General features: G+C 37.0%; 1 protein-coding gene across 7 annotated transcripts in view; it reads right to left on the reverse strand.

The window, feature by feature from the left end:
• The window catches only part of MINDY3 (MINDY lysine 48 deubiquitinase 3), a 95,538-nt gene that overhangs the window by 50,866 nt on the left and 22,336 nt on the right, over positions 1-22,336 (reverse strand). For 6 of the 7 annotated variants that reach the window (XM_019833986.3, XM_003988125.6, XM_045060943.1 and 3 more), the window contains 4 exons: positions 19,752-19,825; positions 18,797-18,876; positions 5,774-5,844; positions 832-912 (listed from right to left, as the gene is read on the reverse strand). In XM_019833986.3, the coding sequence (XP_019689545.1) occupies positions 832-912; positions 5,774-5,844; positions 18,797-18,876; positions 19,752-19,825 (306 nt within the window). The remainder of the gene's footprint in view (positions 1-831; positions 913-5,773; positions 5,845-18,796; positions 18,877-19,751; positions 19,826-22,336) is intronic. The other variant, XM_011283617.4, reaches the window with a different exon arrangement.

Here is a 22,336-nt window from a genome sequence, read left to right on the forward strand (position 1 = left end):
CACCCCCATGTTTAAGGAATACAGAATAATGAAAATGGCAGTGATGATGGCAACCGCCAATATTTCCTGGGCACATAACTTGCTCTAGGTGCTGCTAAATATCTTATATTTAAGCCTGATGACAATTCTAAGAGTTAGGTATTATCAGAAATCACTATTTTAAAGACATGGGAAAAAGAGGCTGAATGACGTTCAGAAGTGGCAAGGCTGGGATTCAAATGAAGTCTGTCTGACTCCAAAGCTCTTAACCACTCCACTGTGGACATAGAAATACTATAGTTAAAGGCTGAGATTTAGAAACAGGTTTAAGAATTTTAAAATAAACATATTCAAATCCATTTAATCTATTTCAATATTGTAACCCCGTATACATTAAAATTATAGGAAATATTACATCTTAAAAGAGAATTTCTATACCCCTGAACTATTCATGTATTTAATAATGTTTTCCTAGATGTTGTAACTAAAATTATTTTATATTACGTAAATTAGATTCTTATCCTCTTTACAAAAGAGCAACCTAAAACTTTTAAATTCAGTTATTTTCACCATAACAGAGTGATTTCTGGAAAATATCAAAAGCCAAAGCTCTCAAGTCACAAAAGGTAAAGAAATTATAATTAAATCATGACAGATTTTACTGAAATAATTGCAAAACTAGAGCAGTGTAACCATATTTTCTTCAGTATCATTTTTTTAGATTTTGGAATAATCCCCGTTAGTGGGAATACACTGAAGTTTGCACAAAGATCCAAACTAAATATGGACTTATATTACTTGTTTGCCTGATGTCATACTTAAAAAAAAAAAAAAATCCTGCTATAAGCATACCTTGGCAAAAAATACGGTGAGGTGAGTTTCACTGCCAACAATCCAAATAGGGAATTTTGGAGATTTCAAGTAAGAACCAACCTAGAACAAATGTAGCAAAATAAACAAACAAATGAAAATCTGACAGTGCCTGTTGAATATTTGCCTATGAATATTTGAAGCAAATGGAAAAATGTGCTGTGCCAGAATGCCTTACCCATAAAGGTCAAATGCTGAGTGTAAAAAAATCAATGTTATAAATACTGTCAGGGCTAAGTTTATACTGCATCTTTACCATCAGGATAACAATAATACACTTTTAATACAGGTTAAAAGAAAAAATAGTTTAGCACTAAGAATCATTCTCAGGTTTTACTAAAGTTGCTAGACAGAATGACCACTTTAAGAATATCAGCTTGATTGTCAAACCCTACAACTATAAACTTGATAATTACTTTATCAGGGGAACAACTGTAAATTAACAAATATATTTATGAATAAATAAAGGGGAAAAACCTTAAGAACATCTTGTCTTCAAAGAACGTAGGGCAATAGAATAATCCCTCTAAAGCAAAATATATACTCCAAAATATTTAAGAATATGAAAGAACCCTGTCACTCTTCATGGTTGGAAGTTCAAAGTTTTAAAATATGAAGTCTCCTTAAGATGTACAAAAAGTTATAGCCTACCTTCTAGGTTATATATTTAATCTATAAAAACCATAGTATCTGAAATTTGAGAGTATCATTTCTGTGGGTGATGGAGAAAGTTTAAAATTCAACAAAAAACAGACTTGGGAAATCGCATCATGTTCACGTCGATCAATTCTATACCCCTATGAGGACAGAGACTACAACTTAAAAACAACCTTACCATTCAAATTTGCTGAATTTTCTTTCCTCACACAGACTCCCCGGAATGGGGGACATTCCGAGCAGCTACTTGCAGCAGTCAGGGCAATTCTTCCCTCATCAGTCAACAGGGTGCCCTGCTTTCAACCACCACTACGGTCCTTTGGCATTTATGTTCATCATGGGGAAGTAGGGGAGAGGGACTCTTTTGTATTCACGGACAGAAACACCGGTATGTCTGTGCTATGATGGGCAGGGTGGGCTGGATGTGCTGATGGCAATGGTGAACCAGGAGAGCAGGAAGGGTGATGATTTGGGGGTAAAAGAGAATAAGGGCAAAGGACAAAGACAAAGGAGAAGCTCTAATCACAGGTTCAGAGCAGACGGGATTTTAGAGGTGCTCAGTGCAAGTCCTTCAATTTTACATCAGGAAACAGGAAGTATCCAGGATCCGTGCCTCGTCTGAATTCAAACAGTTAACAGAGCTGGAATTAAAACTCAGGATTTCTGACTCCTAATATGGTAGCTTTCCCTTACATCACGCTACCTCTTGGGGTGAAAAGGATAGACATTATTTAATTTCTATTTTAGAAACTGAGTATGTGTGTGTGTGTGTATTTAAATAAGGTAGAAGTAAAAAAGTGAGGATTATATACAGTAGAATCAAAAGGTAAACAAATGAACTCATTAAGTGTTTCATAATAATATAAATAAGTAAAGAGTGCATAAATAGTGCAGCCACTTTGGAAAAAGAGTCTGACAGTTCCTCAACAAGCATATAATTACTGTACGACAAGCAATTTCATTCCTGGGTACACATCCAAGAGAGAAAAAAACACGTTCACAAAAAACTTATACGGAATGTTCTTAGCAGAGTTATTCATAGTAGCACAAAAGCAGGAACAACCCAAACGCCCACCAGCTGATGAACAGATAAACACAATAGATATATAAATACAACAGAATATTTGGTCATAAAAAGGAACAAAGTGCTAGTAGGTAAAACAAGAATCAACACTGAAAACGTTGTGCCAAGTCAAAGAAGCCAGACACTAAAGGCCACCTATTGTAGGATTCCACTGAGATGAAATGTCCAGAACAGGCAAAACCACAGAGAAATATAGCTGCCGGGGGCTGGGGAGGACTGGGGAAGCAACCGCTAGCGGGGTTAGAAGATCTTGTCAGAAGAAGAGAAACATTCTGAAATTCAGTAAATGGTGACGGGTGCACGACCTTCTGAACTGCACGCTTTAAAATGTTGAGTTTTATGGTATTTGAGTTTATCTATTTAAAAAAAGGGGGGGGGGGCACAGACCAAAGCAGAGTCACCCTCTGCACTGTGTGCATATGTACCGACACGGTTTCATCTGTGTTAATGAACACATATGATCAAAATGACATGAAAATGTTAATTTCTAAAGAGCAATTTGCTATGATGGCAAAGCACAGGGAAATGTTCAGATGCACAAAACTAATACAAACACAATGATTTCCTTAATGCCATTTCTCTAAATGTTTGGTAAAAAGTAAACGTATACAGGTTTTCAGAAGGCCATTTACAGTTATGTACACCACAGTGTAATTTAGTTCTTCAAAAAACTTTGTCACACCATCCTGACCACTTCCCTTACAGGTCTCCCACACTCCAGGCCACTACGTACGACCCTAAGTGCCCTGGAGCCAGCTGTCAGACAAGCAGAGACAGCCCTCAGCCTCAGAGCTGACTGAAACTATCCAACCCCTAGGGAGCCTATGAAACCTAGCCAACTCCATCCCAACGCCCATACACAGGCTGCCCTCTGTAGTAGCACCTTGCTGTTGCCCTGTCCCCAGGTGTCATCCCGTCTGTGGCGCCGTCTGGGAGCCCTCTCTTGTTTGGAGGTGTAAGTAACAGAGAGTTCTGCCTTTCATCTATCTGAGTACCATTGTGTTGTGTCCTGCCATTATAATAATCTTTAGGGGTGCCTGGTCGGCTCATATGGTTAGGTGTCTGACTCTTGATTTTAGCTCAGATCACGATCTCGGGGTTGTGGGACTGAGCCCCATGTTGGGCTCTGAACTGAGCACGGAGTCTGCTTAAGATTCATTCTCTCCCTCTCTCTCTACCCCCACCGGGCTCGCGTGCCATTTTCCCCTACCTCTTGCTCTCTCTTGAAAACAAACAAAAAAAGTTACTGCTAGAACACTAGAGCAATATGCATTAGGAGAACACATAGCCATTACTGGTTTTCCACTAAGATCATAGGAGGAAAATAGGCATTGCTCTACCTGCTCTTCCTGACAGCTAAAGAAAAGCAAAAAGCATGATTTAGAAAAGCTTACAATTCTGAAATTGGTAATTCACTCATTCAACAAGTGTTTACTGACCACCAAGTATGTACCCAGAAATACAACATCACTGGCTTCAAAGGGTCTATAGTCCACTGGTGATGAACAGAGAAAAGCAAATTCAAGATCAAAAAAATAAGTAAGTGAACAGACAAGAACATTATAGAGAGATTATTCCTATGCTATTATGAAAAAGGGTCACTGAGGCAATGGCCGAAGAAAGGGTCTTGGAGGCACCATTTTAAGTAGGACCTGCAGGGGACAGGGAGCCATCCACTCAAGATCTGGAGAACTCCTGGCAGAAATGATGGCAAGCACGAAGTCCAATTAGGCAGGAAAGGGCTTGGGCGTGTTCAGAAACTGGCAGGAAACCAGGAGGACGAGTGCACAGCAACAGAGAGGGCAGTGCGCCTCCAGAGGGCCAGACAGGATCTGATTCAGGGCGTGGAGAGGGCAGTACGCCTCCACGGGGACAGACGGGATCTGGATCAGGGCGTTACAGGCCACACGGTGACAATTTCACAGTATATCATCTCCACACCCTATCCTCCTACAAAACCCACACACATGCTTTAAAAAAAAAAAAGGCTTTACTGAAGTGTCTTTGACGTGTGAAAATGGTACACATTAAAAGTGTGCAACTTGATATTTTATATATGCATACGCTGTGAAAAGATCACCACCATCAAGCTAATTAACATATTCATCACCTCCATACAGTTACCATTTTTGTGTGTGTACCCATGTGCACACTTGCCAGCACACACACACTTTTTAGGATCTATGAAATGTTTGTGTGTGCTTGCTGGGAGAACAAGATGCAGCTTGATGCTCTGGTTGCCAGGCTACTTCAGAATAGCTTTAGCTTGTAAGTTAAAGTCACCAAAAATAATAAAATGGCTGCTACTGTGTAACAATATGATGTCTACTAAGAGATCCCGGCAGGATGGAACCTAATTCATTATCATACCATACCACTCCTTTCCAAGTGTTGTCACGAAAGAGGAACACTTCTGCTTAAAAGAAAGTAAGAAGGCAAGAGGGCAAGACACCGTCATTTTCCTAAATCACTATCACCAGAGCTACTGCTATGGAACCACAATTCTAAAATGGAAAAGAAAATGAGATCCACTTCTCCCTTTCCAAAATCAGGACACCTCATTAAGTGCAAATCATTAATGATTTGAACCCCATTTAAAACTATCCAATAGTTATTTCAGAACATCCAATAGTTATTTTAGAGTATGCAGAAAAGCCATGAAATATTTATCAATAAATGAGAAGTTCATGGCAGTTCCTAACCTTAGCCCATGTGCTAAAGAATTTAATGCTATGAAATGCCTGGAATTTTGTTTTTAAGTGTGAAATCATTTTTCAGATGGAATAGACAAAACTGAAAACTTCAGGCATCTAGCAAATTCTTTTTCTTTGCCTCGTAAGTATTGCCAGTTGTTTCAGCAAAGCGTACCATTATGAGGAAGCAACAATACATCCTTTTCCCTTGGTTTACCAAAAAATAAATGTATACGCAATAATAGATTGATTTTTATAAATTGTTTTTTTTTTTTTTACTGGGTTCCGCCCTCTGTCCTTGAAAACAGGAAACTCGGCATCATCAGCCAGCTTAACTCTATCCTTCATACGCCTGTCAGTTTAGGAAAGGAGATCAGGAAAGAAGTGGAGAGTATGTACTAGCAAGTTAAATGTCATCTAGGAGAAAATACCATCCACACATTGGACATGTGAATAAAAAGCATTGAAAACACCTTCAAAATCAACTTACCTTACAGTATCTTAAAGCTTCCATTAATGTTAAGAATCCTACTGCTGCTTGTTCATGTATACCAAGAAGTTCTACAAAAAAGAAGTTAGCACTGCATTAGCATATATAAATCTGAAAAGTACCTATATGTAAATATAGATGTACCCTATATACATATTTTACATCAAAACTTTTATTCCCCAAACTATACTTTAAAACCTAGCATGTATTTACTGTTAAGAGTTCCATCAAATCATCGTATTACTAATTATTATCAAATGCCATTAGATCATGTTTGTGTGGGTGATGTGATACTTCAGATGTACATTAAATGTCTTTATGAACTTTATTTTCAATGTTAATGTTTAAAATGAGGACATTTTTCTCTCTGAAAACCAAGGAGTTACGGACAAAAAGAAAAAAGAGATACTCAATAATATCCATTGTTTTGACTTAGAAAAACAAATGAATATGCTAATCTTAATCCATAAAATTTATCATTATCAGTGAACCTACTTGTAGAATACTTAAAACATGGAAATTTGATTCCATTCCTGACTCCTATAAATAAACACAGTGTGCTTAAGACTCCAGAAATAAAGACAAATAGAACAAGTTATCTGCCTTACAAAGGCTAAATTTATCAAGAGAGATAGAAGAAAAAACTTGTGTCTTCACTGTTTACACACACACATACACAATGCATCTTAAAAGTGATAAAAGAACATCTGTTTATTGTATTACGGAAGGTGTACAGAACTGACAACATGTGAGTTGAACCTCAAAGCATATGTAGCAATTTTTTCCAGGCCAAGAAGATGATACGAAGAAAATTCAAGGCAGAGGAAACAAGAAAGAATTATCAACAATAAAGAAAATCAAAGTATTTAAGGGGTGAAGAATATGCCAAACCTTCCTTCAAGGTTTCTAGCCTGGGGAACCTGACAAATGGTGACTAACTGATAGAGTTAAGAAAAAGCAGGTTCTGAAAGTGGTATCAAGAGAGAACATGAGTTTGGTTTTAGACAAGCTGGAAGGGAGGAAACCTCAGGACTTCTAGCTACAGATGGATACACAACTAAGGCTCAGGAACACAAGGAAGAGGGGTCAGGGGAGGATACAGAGCTTTGGGCATCATCAGCATAGAGATGAGAGGTGATGTCATGGATGTGGTTAAGAAAGAACTGACAAAGCTCAGAAAATGAAGACAAGTGATTATTTCACAACAAAGATGTAACTGTGGTGATGATCTTATCTTTTACAGACTATAGCTTTCAGTTAAGGTATATTAAGTGGAACTATAATAGTATTTGGATCCATAAACGTTTCTACAAAGCATTTTTTCTGGTTCAAAATTATGTCCACTGTAAATACTACACACACATGTCCACTGTAAATACTACACACACACACACACACACACACACACACACACACACACACACACACACACATATAGCTTTGCTTCCTTTTCACCATCTGGTCATGTTTTATCCACTTTTCTGTTAAGATATAGTGTTTTTCTTATTAATTAATGCAATAATATCAATTCTTAGTCATACCATGTATCCTTAAGTACAAGATTCAGACAGTGTAAGCCAAGAACCGGTTGTTGAAACTTTTGGATTTGAAAATTCAAAATTAAGAGAATATACATATAATTATATTTTTCACTAGTTTCTTACAGGTACCAGGAGGGTATAGCAATAGTTCCCAAATTGTCATTTATGATTCCTAGGGATCCACAAGACCCTTTAGAGACTACATGATTTTCATAAAAGGACATTAATTGCCTGTTTTTGTTTTTGTTTTTTTTTTTTGCTCTTAAACTTTCATGAGTATAAAGTGAAGTTTTCCAGAGGCCAAATGACATGTCATATCTCAACAGACTAGATCTATAAACAGATGAGAATGCCTACTAATAACCTCAACATTGAAGGAACTTGCAAACTTTAAAACAATGTCACTCTTCTTACTGATTTTCTTCTTATTTTGGAAAACATTTATATTGAGAAGTAAAGGATGTATTATTGTCATTTTAAAATGAATTAATACATCTTTTAAATTTCTAAGTCTTAATTTCTAAGAAAAATATTGATCATTATTTGGTTATAACCGATACAAGAAAAAGCTCTTTGGGATCTTCAATCATTTTTAAAAGTATAAAGAGCATGAAAACAAAAAAAACACCTGAATCACTGAGTTATAGCATTCAAAGGAAAAAAAGGGAGTGGGGGTGAGTGACCCAAATAAGCAGAAATGGTACTCTACAGTCTTACAAATTTTCCCTTCCTCTTCCTTCTTAGATTTATTTTCAAGTTCAAAGAAGAATATGTATGTTGAGAAACATTTTCACACTTTAATTTCTAAAAATCAGATATCACCACCTAGTGTTATGATTAGATATTGCATCATCGATTTCCTTGTAATTTTAAACAAATGTCTCAAAGAATATATTTGTAACTTAATGCTACTAGCTATGGCGAACCAGCTGTTCGTAATTGTTGGGGAATGAATTATTTAGATTAGGTCAGTAATCACATGTTTAGGCATGCAGTTTGGATGATAATATTTAAAAACTACTCCTATTTTCTTAGACTAAATATTTAAATTTTTTATCTGTAGTAGCTAATGTGCATCCTTAAGAATATTTATTAGTGTACAAAGTTGTAAATATAGTGAGGATATACTCACCTCACATATTACAACTTATAGAATTTACTTACATAAGACTTGTCTCAGTAAGTCTCAAAGAAGTCAATTTACATTTGCAGAAAATCCTAATAATTGTGTCATTATATTTGAGAATTTTCTAACTTTGTTTTCTTAGCTTCGTATTTCAGATTAATCATGATCAGAGTCCTTATCAACCCCATCTGCTTTAGTCAGTGAGACCATACACATACACACACACACACACACACACACACACACACACACACACACACACACACAGTTTTATATTCCTTGGTTTGCCATTCTACCCTTTTCTCTTCCACTTCAAGTGTCACTTCTCACCACCATCAGCCCATCTACAAAAGTCCTGTTTGGGCCTTTTAAATTTGATGCTGACTTGGAAACCAGATGACTGCACTGCACTTGTTTAAGAAACATACCCTGAGTGCCAAGTAGTGAAAAGGAACAATGCTGCATAGTGCAGGAATACAAAGCTACCAGCAGGAATACAGAGATGAAGACAAGACCTTCTTTGTAAACCATGTAAAGGTAAGGGATTAATAACCAAAATATATAGGGAACTCCTACAACTCAGTTGGAAAAATCCAAATCACCCAATTAAAAATTGGGCAGAGAACATGAATAGACATTTCTCCAAAGAATACATAAAAATGGCCAACATGAAAAGATGCTCAACATCACTAATCATCAGAGAGATGCAAATCAAAACTACAAAGAGTTACCACCTCACACCTGTCAGCATGGCCATTATCAAAAACAAGCAAATCAAAAGCTGTTGGTGAGGATATACAGAAATTGGAACCCTTGTACACTTCTGGTGGCAATGTAAAATGGTATAGCAGCTACAGAAAAGAGTGTGGAGGTTCCTCAAAAAATTAAAAGTACAACTACCATGTGATAGAGCAATTCTACTTCTGGGTGTTCAATCCAAAAGAAATGAAAATCTTTTAAGATAATCTTTCGAAAATCTCAAAGAGATATCTGTGCTCCCTCACTCACTGCAGCACTATTCACAACAACCAACATGTTCAAACAACTTCAAAGTCCAGCAACTCATGAATGGAGCAACATACTGTGGTACATACATGGAATGGAGTATGACTCAGGCTTAAAAAAGAAGGAAATCCTATCATATGTGGCAACAGGAACGACCCTTGAGGACACTATACTCGGTGAAATACACAAGTCACAGAAGGAGAAATGCTGCATGATTCCACTTAGATGGCTATCTAAAATCATCAGATTCAAGCATAAGAGACTCTTAAAAACTGAGAACAAACTGAGGGTTGATGCGAGGTGGGAGGGAGGGGAGGGTGGGTGATAGGTATTGAGGAGGGCACCTTTTGGGATGAGCACTGGGTGTTGTATGGAGACCAATTTGACAATAAACTTCATATATTGAAAAAAAATTAAAAATAAAAAAATAAAATCATCAGATTCATAGAGGCAGGGTGGAATGACCGTTGCTAGGAGCTGGGAGGAGGAGGGAATGGGGAGTTGCTACCCACCAGATAAAGTTGCAGCCCTGTAAGATGAGAAGGTTCTAGATATCTGCTGTGCAACTTCACACTTACAGTTAAAATGGTATCTTAAGTTAAAAATTCATTATGAAGGTAGATCTCATGCTGAATGTTCTTACTACAATTAAAAAAAATCCTCTCCCCCTCCCTCAAAACAGTAGGTGACAGAGTAGAATGCGTTGAGTGCCATGAAAACCAAATGCTCAGAGGTCAGGACAGATCACTCTGGACTGTGAGACTCAGGAAGCTCCCCCTGGAGGGACAACAGCACTCGAGGTAGGCAGTGAAGGACTAGACAGGCACATGTGGAAGGGACATAAGTCTTTGGCAAAAGGCATAGTATGAACAGAGAAATAAAAAACAAGTAGCATAATTTTGTTCAAGCACAGGTTCATGACAGTTGAAAAATAAGCTTGGATCAAGTTATGCAGAGCGCTTAAGAAAAAAGTTTGCAGTGAGAAAAATTAAAAATGATTTATTTCCAAGGATGTTAGAACAGCTAAACTAAAAGGTGATAAAATACTGAGAAAGACTTGGCTATCTACTGAGACATAAATTGCACACATATACACAATTTGAGCTATGAACTTTGTGAAATCTATTTTTGAAAGTGAAGAGCTTTTCAAACCCAGTTACTGTTTGTTTTATTCCTAAGAAGTCAGGTTGCTACAAGGTTCACACGTAGCTAGGGTTGCCAAATTTAGCAAAAACACCCCAAAAAACCAAAAAACCCAAAAAAACAAGAAACAAGATGCTCAGTTAAAATTTAAATTTCATATAAAAAAAACCAATTTCTTTGGTAAAACTGTATTCCAAATATTGAATGTCACATACTTACACTAAAAACGGTTTACTCTTTGTCTGAAATTCCAGTTTAACTGGGAGTCCTGTATTTTACCTGGCAACTTAGCTCCAACTAATTACATGTATTTTTACAAGTAAAAAAATTTAGAGAAAATAAGCACTTGTGCTCTTTTCTTACACAAATTCTGATAAACCAAACACTTCAAATGTGTATATCACCTAGCCACTTAATTACAATTCTTATTACTTAAAAAATACTAAAATTTCAAAATGATCTTCATCTTCAGGTTCTCTTAGTGATTATGTATCATGAGTTCATCAACTTTCAGTGAACTATTTAATTATAGCCTGGATAGACTGGGATATTGATTTCTATTAAAAAAAAAAAACAAGCAAGTAAGCTCTGTGTTTCTGACTTATAAGAGCTGACTCCACCTCAATTCCATAAAATGAAGAAAACATTAAAATAATTATCAAATGAACATAATAAATGTACAATACATTCAATAACAGTACACAAATACAGCAGAAGGCCTTTAAGACAGAAAAGAGACCACCAGAAAACTGATATACAGGCAAACCAAGTCAGAGAGAAGCTCGGCTCAAAATACAAGCAGTAGTGCAAGCTAAAGAAAGGTGGCAGGTAAAGAAGGGCCAGACCACAAAAGGATTTGAGAGCCTTCATTAAGGAGTTTAAGTGCACGGGCAAGCTGGTCACTGAGTGGTTGTGAGAAACTATCATGATCTGATTTAGCTTGTAAAATGCTACACCAGCCACTGGGAAGGACTAAGGGGGTGGGCAAAAGTGATATTAGGTGACTAGCTCTACTGTGTTCTATTGCAGAAGCAAAAGATAGTTTTAATGGATGAGGTAGAATAAAGTACTTGGATTTGGGAACTGTGATCAACAATATACACTGTCATTTAAAGATACAAAAATAACAATCTAAATGGGAAGATTACTATCGTAAAGATGTCACTTCTTCAAAATAATCTACAAATTTAATATAACCTGAATCGAATTCTAACAAATTTCTTAAAAACTGAAACTTACAAAGCTGAAAAAAAGTTCAGTTGGACTGGATAATATAAAAATGGCTATAATCATTTTGAAAAAGTTTAACAGCAGGAAACATTTGCTGACAAATGTCAAAAACATTATAAAACTACGCAATAATGTAGTTTTGGCAAGAGAACTCACAAACTGATTACTGGAATAGAGGAGTAAGAAAAAAGTCTCATACGCATGGAAAAATCTGTTCTTTGATCAAGTGGGTATTTCACATCTGTGGAGAAATGACAAGTTAGCAAGCACACTAAGCAATTCTTTGGGAAAAAGAAAACAGATCCCTCTCTCACACCACTCATAAATAAATAATCCAAATAGTCAAAAGAGCTAAACATTATTAAAAAAAAAAAAAGCCTACAAAAGCAGTTGAAGAAAATACTAGGGAATATTAGTTTAATCTTGGGATGGGAGAAATACAAAACTGATTCAAGAAAAAAATTAAAAAACAAAACAAAAGCCGTAACAGAAAAGATGAAATGATTTATCTTCCTAAGAATGAAAACCTTGGGTATGATAAAAGATACCACTAACAAAATTAAAAGACAGAAAAGGCTGAGAGAAAATATTTACAACACATTTTTAACACACAAAGAATTTATAGAGCTCCTAGAAATTGTGAATAAAAGAAAATAAGTCCTTCCCCACAAAATTCCAAAAGCTAGAAAGAGGCAATTCCCAGAAGAGGAAATACTAAAAGCTAACAAACACACAAAAAGACAATAAAGCACAGGCTCAGGAGGAATGAGACAAATGTGAATTAAAAGAGGCTATCAACTATCAGTAAGATGACATAATATTAAAGATGGATGGTTCTGAGAGGTGGCCAGGATGCAGAAAAACAGGAACTCCCCTACAATATTAGAAGCAAAGTGGACACATTAGCAGTTAGTAAAGCAGACTGTACAAGGTAACTTGGCATTATCTATCAGTTTAACAGGTGTTCTTCTAAGATTAAGTATATGAGTTATCATATCACCTAGGATTTTAACCCTAGGTATATAACAAAGAAAAAAGAAAAACGTATAGCCACACAAAAACTTGTACATAAATGCTCCTAACCACATTATTCAGGACAGCCAAGTGGAAACAAGCTGGGTGTCCATCAATCGATAAATGAATACATAAAATATGGCCTATCCACACGATGGAATATTATTCACCAAAAAAAAAAAATATTATTCACCACACACAAAAAAAATTCACCAATAAAAAATATTATTCACCACCAATAGCTGGTATATGGCTAAAACATGGATGAAACTTGAAAACATGCCAAGTGAAAGAAGCCAGTTACAGATGATCAGATACTGTAGGATTCTATTTTTAATTTTTTAAATGTTTATTTATTTTTTGAAAGAGAGACAGAGCATGAGAGAGGTAGGGGCCGAGAGAGAGGCAGACACGGAATCCAAAGCAGACTCCAGGCTCCAAGCTGTCAGCACAGAGGTCGATGTGGGGCTCGAACTCATGAACTGCGAGATCATGACCTGAGCCGAAGTCGGACATTTAACAGAATGAGCCACCCAGGAGCCCCTATAGGTTATTCTATTTATAAGAAATCCCCAGTTTCAGCAAATTTGTGGACAGAAAATAAATTAAAGGAGGCCTGGAGCTGAGTGGCGAAGGGATTATGGGAACTGACTGCAAAAGATAAAAGGGTTCTTTCTGGGCTGATAAAAATGTTCTAAAATTGATGTGGTGATGGCTGAATAACTCTAAGAACATATTAAAAACCATGGAACTGGACAAACAGTATCACATGGGGCGCCTGGATGGCTCAGTTGGTTAAGCATCGAACGCTTGATTTTGGCTCAAGTCATGATCTCTTGGTTCCTGAGATGGAGCCCTGCATTGGGCTCTGCAGACAGAGAGGAGCCTGCTTGGAATTCTCAATCTCTCTCTGCCCCTCCCCTGCTCACGCTCATGCATGCTCTTTCAAAATAAATAAACATTAAAAAAGAAATAGTACCACAGGTATGTGAATTCTATCTTGATAAAGCTATTGCTAACAAAAATCAAGATGCCTAAATTTTTAGCACACATTCTACTTTTAGAAATCCTATAGGAATAGGATTGTACAGAAAGATTTATATACAAAACTGTTCACTGCAGTATTTCTTTGTAACAGCCACAAATGACAACAATATACATGTTCACCATAAACTAAAGCAAAAGACAAACTGGCAAAAATGTTTATTATATGTTACATAATATAGGACAGATCAAGCATTGATATCCTCAATAAATAAAGGCAAAAAAACTGCCCTATTTATCTTTCAGTGAGCCTTCTTGGCCTTTCCTGGATAATACAGAATACTCATTTTCTCATCAACTGCTGGATTGATGATTACTGCGGGGAAAAAAGCCTATCAGCTTTACTGGTTGGACCCACTCTAAATCCCTCTACGTAAACTCATCCCTACTCTTTACTGCTGACTCCACACTTAAAAATTTCTCCCATCATCCATTTTTTTCAATGTTTACTTATTTTTTGAGAGCGAGAGACAGAGAGAGAATGAGAGGGGGAGGGGCAGAGAGAGAAGGGGACAGAGGATCCGAAGCAGGCTCTGCACTGGCAGCAAAGCGCCCGATGCGGGGCTCAAATCTACAAACCATGAGATCGTGACCTGAGACGAAGGCATACGCAGTTAAGACTGAGCCACCCAGGGACCCCCTCAATTGCTCTTTTAAAAGCAAAGACCTAGCTAATTGCTCAATTCATAGCCTGGTCTTAGTCCTCATTCTCCTTGAATGAGAAATATAGCATGTGGCTCATTCACTAACTCTGTATCACGGACAAGAATCTTTGGATTAAGGGCACCAGGGTGGCTCAGTCATTTAAGCGTCCGACTTGGGCTCAGGTCATGATCTCATGGTTCTCACATTGGGATCTGTGCTGACAGCTCAGAGTGTGGAGCCTGCTTCAGATTCTGTGTCTCCCTCTCTCTCTCTCCCTGCCCTTCCCCCACTCACGTTCTGTCTCTGTCAAAACAAAATAAATAAATGTTAAAAACATTTATTAAAAAAAGAAAATCTTTGGATTAAATTCTCAAAATCTGTTTCTTTCAATAAATAAGGCAAATAATTACCTCTCAGGGTATGAATGTAACAAGATGAACTCCTACCACATCATCTTATATACTTATTATCGCACTGAAGATTCTGTTAAATGTAGTTTAAGAGGTGGTTTATCATAATGATTATGTATGCTGGTTACATGGAATCAGACTACTATCATTCAAATCTCAGCTCTGCTAGTGTGAAACGAAGCAAGATTCTTAACCACTCTATGCCATAGTTTCCTGTACTCTATGATCGTCATAGAACACTTATAAGAATGAAGTCATTAAGTACTAAGCACGGTTAAATAAACGTTCCCCACTGCTGCTTAATAAGCATTTAATTATCGATAGCTATACCTGCTCTTCAAAGAAAGCCAAATACCTGAGGCCAGAGATTTTTTTCTGACACCAAAATACACCAACTGACTTTCAAGTCAATTGGCCATGATGTTGCTTCATGTGTTCATTTCTTCAAGAAGCTTTATTTGAAAACCTACCGGTCCTTTGTACATTACCCTCGCACATCTAATCAGTTGGATGCTGTGGGTTCTACGTTCCTATAGTCTCTGTCACGGAGGCGCAGGGTTACAGCAGAAGGTGATATGGTGGAATGAGCACAGGCTGTGGATGTGGTCAGAAGCACTTGATGCCTCTGCTGTTTGACATCGGGCAAATTACGAAATTATCTAAGGTTCAATTTTTGTATCTTTCCATCAAAGTTAAGAAAACACATATCTAAAACGTACTGCTTAGCACAAAGCACACAAATACTAGTTGCTCTTTTTTTCTTCCTTCCAAATGCCTTCAATGACTCTTTTCCTAACGCTTGCCAACTAAAATGTCAACTTCTTAGTATCAAGAACCCTGAGGTCTTCTTCAGCCCCACGTTTACCATCATTCCTCATACTGGTCTCTCTCACAGGTGCCGTGCTCTCCTCCAGTGGTCCTCAAATGTGGCTGCACATCAGAATGATTCTGGGGTAATTTTAAAAGTACCATGTCCCATCTCTACCATGAAGAATCTCTAATTTATTTATTTACTCTTGGCGGGGGCCTGGGCACTGACTTATTTTTAAGTTCCTCAAGTGGTAATGTGTAGTCAGGATTAAGAACCCGGGGTCTCCTCAGTGTTGTCTGCCTCCCAGGCCCCAAACACAACCTGCTATTTTCCTCAAAATGCCCTCTCACTCATTCCAGCTGCCACCATGAAAATGTTACCTCCTACTTAAAGTCTCCCTGTTTAACATGGTAGGAACGTAAACATGGTAGGAAAAGTTCTCTCCCTCCTCTGAAGCTGTGCCACAGTTTCTTTCAACATGCTTCATTTCACACTGCATTATAGTCATTCACATGCACGTTCTTGTTTCCCCAAACTAGGTGTGTGTGCTTTTGAGGGAAGGCTGAGTTCTCCTCGTGGGCCAGTTAAGGCATTTTAGAAATCTGATCTTAATTGTCACAACATCTCTTTGAGGAGGGCATTAAACCTCCATATTTTATAACCAAAGAAACAGAAGCTGGAAGTAAAGTAGCTTGCCTAAGGAATTTAAAACTAGTAACTTACAATTTTTCTTCATATATTACCTATATTGCAACTTTCTTGCAGGTTGTCACATCAGAAAAACATCCAATAAATGCTGAATAATGTATAGATTTTTAAGTTTGGTCACTGAAAACAGATCAAGTCAGTACTGCTAACAATTAAGGGAAAATGAAAAAAATATGACCTATTTTCCTTTCCAAGATAATTACTTCAAAGTCATTGCTTAGTTTTGATACTTAAACTATACTGAAAAAAATTCAGAGCAAAACAATAGTTTGGGAAACTACTATTTCAAGAAACAGAAAACAATGAATTTGTACACATCAAGAACCAAAAGTTGTGTAAGTGCCTAATATTCTATAAAGAAAGTAATGAATTTACGGCAAGAAAAAAAGCCTATGGGAGGGTAGGTGAGGAAAGGCCTAGGGAGACAGAAAGCAAAGTCTGGCTCTGGGAGTAGGAGGGGCGCAGGAGAATTTGCAGAAGGAGAGAGGAGGACCAAGATAACCAGTATCAAGAGCCAGAGGAACACACCCAAGTCCAGGTGACAGAGTTATGCGCCCCAGCCCAGTAGGGGCACCGAGGACAGGGGCTGCGAGGCAGAGACCCCTCAACCAAAGGGGAGCAGGAACCTTCCTTCTCTGATCATCTGAGATGATGGAAGATACTTCAGGCCCCAGAAACCGCAGGGGGAAGGGAAAAAGAGAGGTGTGGAGAAGTCATGTGGGTGAATGCATATTACTCAAGAAAGAATGACATACTTTTAACTGGCAGGATTAAATGCCTTCAGTGTTGAATCATAAGGGCAGGTTCAAGAACAGGACAGGCTCACTTACAAACAACAGAGCAAGGTAACCCGTGCAGTTTGTTCGTTCATAAATTTTTTGTCCTTCACCAGAAATCAGCAAGACTAGGTTCTCATTCTAACTAAATATTAAATGAATAATTTCGCAATATTTTTTTTTTTTTAAGAGAGAGGGGGCAAGTGAGTGAGGGGCAGGAAGAGGGACAGAGAGAGAGAGACAGAGAGAGAGAGAGATGGGACTCACTCGGGGTTTGTGTTTTACCCAAAAAGGGCTCAGGCTCAACCGATGCGGGGTTCATCCTCACCCAATGTGGGGCTTGAACTCACAAACTGAGATCATGACCTGAGCCGAAATCATATGTGTAACAGCTGGGCCATCAAGGCATCCTAATTTTGCAATATTTTATACAATGTATGGAGGGAAGGTGGTTCTCATATTCCTTAAATGGTAAAACGAAGGGATGGATTGCACAAATGTGCTTTTAAACTTGAAATTCTATAATCTTTACTAACATTGCCCATGTTAATATTGTATCCTTTCGTGTTTCTGTTAAATAACTATACCCTATTTCTAAAACTTAAGAAAAATTCAAATTTAAGAACAAGGTTCGTTCATTTAAATGGGAGTAAAAAGCAAAATATTTGCTTCTGTCATTTGGTGACAGTTTCATCTCATTATAGAAAAAAGAAAGAAATTTTTTCTCAATCATAATATTTGCTTCTATCATTTGGTGACAGTTCGATCCATGATAGAAGAAAGAAATAAAATTCCCTGTAAAGTATAGAAACTACAGAAGCTTCCTGTCCTATGCTACATACTCCAAAAAGAGGTACATAGCAGTTAATATAAGTTGAATAAGGAAATAACTGAATTTAGAATGACTCAGTAATCAGCTGAAAGGAATTTTACTCAGAATTATTTATCAGCTCTTAACTGGATGCACTGGACAATAATGTGGCTTCACTTAAACGTCCCTGGGAGCATATAAAGCTACAGCAGAGGAAAAAGTGAGACCAGAAATGGAGGTGTGGTGGATGGGGCGGTGGTTTAAAATTCTCAGGTAACATTACATCTACCCAGCATTTTAAAGGAAATTATGGACATTACATGAAATACAGGAAAAACCATTACCCTCACAAAATTGCAATACTTGTAATTCTCCTCAATTTTACGAAAATCCAATAGTGTCTGAGGCTTATAGATACCACTGGATAAATATGTATCAGATTTATAGATAATAAGAGATTTATTACTTTTCTAATGAAGTGAGTCTTACAATCTCAATTTTATACTAGAAAAAACTTAAAGGCTTGAGAAGTAATTTGACTGAAGTCTTACACTTGGAATTTGAATCCAGGTGTGTCTGTCTCCAAACTCCATACTCTTTAAGTGATAGTGCCTTGAAAACAGGTAAGGATTCTTATATATAAAGCACTTATCTTACCTCTAAGTAATGCAGAGCCATTAAATACATGAATAACAATCAACTGTACTCTAGTGAAACAGCAGTCATAAAAGAGATCAACACAGCAAAAAATATACTTACTCATTCCTGAGCATTCTCTATCACCATCCCATACATTAGAAACAGCATGTCCAGTCAGTAGGAGGTTAATTAAACTTTGGCTATTAATAAAAATTTAAAAGTAATTAAAATATGAATAAACTAGTTTTCAAATCAAATGATCCCTATGGTAAGGCATAAAGTAATGACTACTTACATTACATTATGTCGGTTAAGAAACAAAGTTAGAGAAAACCTTACATTTTTATTTTATACACTCAACTGAACAACAGCTTTGCTAAATGTATCACTACGTGTATCACCACATGGGTATCTATTGCGCTATACATTCAACTACACTTAACTTTATCCAACACGTCACCTTTTAGTGGACAAAAAAAGATGAGACTAATAATTTGCTTGATATTTATAATACTCTATAAATATAAACATAATTATTATTTTTTGTTTGATGGCTGATTTAATTTTAACCTCTGAGGCAAAGATCTAAAGAGAAAGACTTATGTAATACAGTGGGTTAACTATCATTGTTTCATTGATTTTAGTAGAAATATTAAGAACTCGGGTGTGTGTTGGGGGAGGATGTTTCAGAGAAAAATAAGGAGAAAATATTTCCCCCAAACAGGAAAGCATTTACAAATAGTTAAGGATATACTTATTTCTAAGTAAATTTCATCCATTAAAAAATTTCATAAGTGAAACATACAGCAGAATTTGTTAAAACACCCCTGTTGTCATCTTAAAAGAAAATTTTTGCCATAATAGATGCAATGCATACATAAACCTGAAGTGGAAAATAACATTTCATATATAAAGCAAACAATGCGTAAAGTACAAGGTTGCTCAAGTTTCTATATTTTATGCTGTCAACACTGACAGACAAAATTATCTGACTCAGGAGCGTTTTATCTTAAAGTCAAGTTCCTAAAAACCTAAGTCCGTGTAGGTAGGGAGATAACAGATTTTAGTTAATTACCTGCCATGTCCATATACAGGATCTATCAAAGGTTCATTTGAATCTTCAATTTCATTTTTTATGTTTTCAATGCCCTAAAGGAATCAAGAAATTCATTGGCTTATTTTAAAAACTAAAATTGAATATTACGGTAATTTAAAAACTGATCATTTTTTTACTATAAAAGAATAAAGCACAATTATTTAAGTAACTTTTCTCCCCCAAAGTTACTCAGATTTGATGTGGGGGGGGGGATATTTGAGATGCTAATGGTAAGAAGTAGCTCCTCCAAGAATATCTTTTCTTTCATGGGCTGTATATCAAGAGTGCTGACGGACTCATGGGTAACAGATCTCATGTCAGCATGATGAGAGATAATGTTTAAGTTTCAGGAGGAAGGAGGAGAAAATTATTTAATCCAAAAGTCAATATTCACTTAATTCCAGGCTAAATAATACACCCTCTAAGGCATCTGATGTGTTTGCTTGGGCCATTTAAAAAACATAGGAAATTTAAATATACAAAAGGTGTAACTGGCATAAAAGAAAATAGAATTCTGATTTTGCATTCTCACAAACATCAGTAATTTAAATGTACTGACAAAATACAATGTAAAACTAGGAGGGCAGGAATTTTCTTATTTTCTTAAAAACCAATTTTCTGATATTTTTTGATTCCTCACAAGGGCATCCAGATCGTCAAAGGTCTGGATAAGTCCAAGACCTGGGCATTTTAACCTCATCAACTTGGAAAAGGCCAAGATAAACTGCCCTTCATTGTGCTACTCACCTGACTCTAACCACTGGTTCTATCAAATTACAGGCTATTTCTAAGGATTAAAGAAATTCATCAACGATCCGAATACTGAATGACGGCCTAAATATTGTAGGAGAATACAAACAAGTATGAGGTCTTACACTTGCTTCCTTTTAAACAACACGCAGCAGCCCATGATAAAGCCAAAATGAGTACTATGAACAAGTGACATCATCACTGGTGAGGGAGGGGACATCATTTCGAAGACCAGCACAAAGAAGGACAATTAGACATGATGGATTATTGGCTGTAGAGGGCAAGAGACGGAGGAGGTATCAAAAGTTTTGAGTATAAGACACCGGGGAAATAATGAACAGTCAAAGCTCAACTCCTACGAGCCCAGGCATCTTAGGTGCCACCCTCACGGCCACTCGGCACATCTCACCAACTACGAGATACTTTTGGTTCTTTCTCTTAAACATGCTCCTAAGATGTCTTTAAACTTCCAAATTTAGACCATGCTTCTCAACATGCTCCTTGTCTTTTCCATTTCCACAGTCACTGCTCTAGCTTACGTTCGGCTATTCAGTGCCCACTTTTCTCACCTTCCTGACTCCAGTCTTCTACGCCATATACAGACTCTCTCCACACAACTCTTAGCTCCAGTTAAGGAATCTTATCAACAAAAAGATCTTGTTACTCCTGTATTCAAAATTTTTGTTCTAATTTTGGCCAGATGAAATCACAATTATTTTTTGCACGGAACATACAAGGGCCTTCACATTCTGAGCTTTTTTTATATAGATGCGCCGTCTCATCATCCACAGTTGCCTTTCTGGTGTATAGTATGCTGCAAGCTACGCTGAACTCCTTAAAGTTCTCTGGGTGTCATACCCCGAACCCATATGCCTTTACTTGCTGTTTCCATGGCTTAGAAGATCTTCCCACAGCTTTTCCATCTAGAAAACTTTTCCTTATCCATCAAGAACCTATAACCACCACATGGTCCCTACCATATAAAATCTGTCCTTGAATTTACCGAAACAGAACCCCCAAACTCAGACATTTTCTGAGACATTTCTATTTTCCCCCCGTGCCTTGTACATGTAACAAATAAACACCAAAAACCACGGCCATAATGGAATTATTAAAAGTGTCAATTTATTTTTACAGTACTGAAGAGGAACTATTAAAAAAAATGTGTCTCTTATTATAATTCCAGTCCCTAGCATAGAGTCAATGCCCAATAAACATCTGTCCAATGAAAGAAATCTGCAATCAGACATAGTAAATCTAGCAGGATACTCAACTAACGTGCTGCTGGAGACAGGAGATTGGCACTTGGGGAAAAAAGTCAGGATAGGATGTATATACACTGGAATTAACCACATAAAGTAAGTTGAGAAAATAAAATGCCCATAAAAGAAAAAGGATGTCTACTGACAAGGACCGAAAATTTTTAGAATATAAAAATGTAGAGGGGGAGAGAAAAGAGCAGGAGATAACAGGTAAAGAAGAAAATGAGGCTATCAAAAAAAAAGGGGGGGAGGCCTCATGAAATAGTACAAAAAGAGAACTAGCACCGTGATTTATCTGTAAGTTAGGAGAGGGACTAAGGGTCAGAAAGAGCTTCTAGAAGGCAGGAAGGGGTCAAATGCCAGATACTAGGATGAAAGAAAACAAAATTCAGAACTGAGTCCATTTCATAATTAGAAAATTATTGATTACCCCTGTACCAAAGAAGATCAGGGGTAAAAATAAGTATCAAAGTGCGTAGGTACTGAGTGGTGAAGACAGAGAACTTGATAATTAGTAGCATAAGAGATTTTTACTCAGATTTAGAAAAAGTA

Source organism: Felis catus, chromosome B4, assembly GCF_018350175.1.
Source record: "Felis catus isolate Fca126 chromosome B4, F.catus_Fca126_mat1.0, whole genome shotgun sequence".
Taxonomy (NCBI): domain Eukaryota; kingdom Metazoa; phylum Chordata; class Mammalia; order Carnivora; family Felidae; genus Felis; species Felis catus.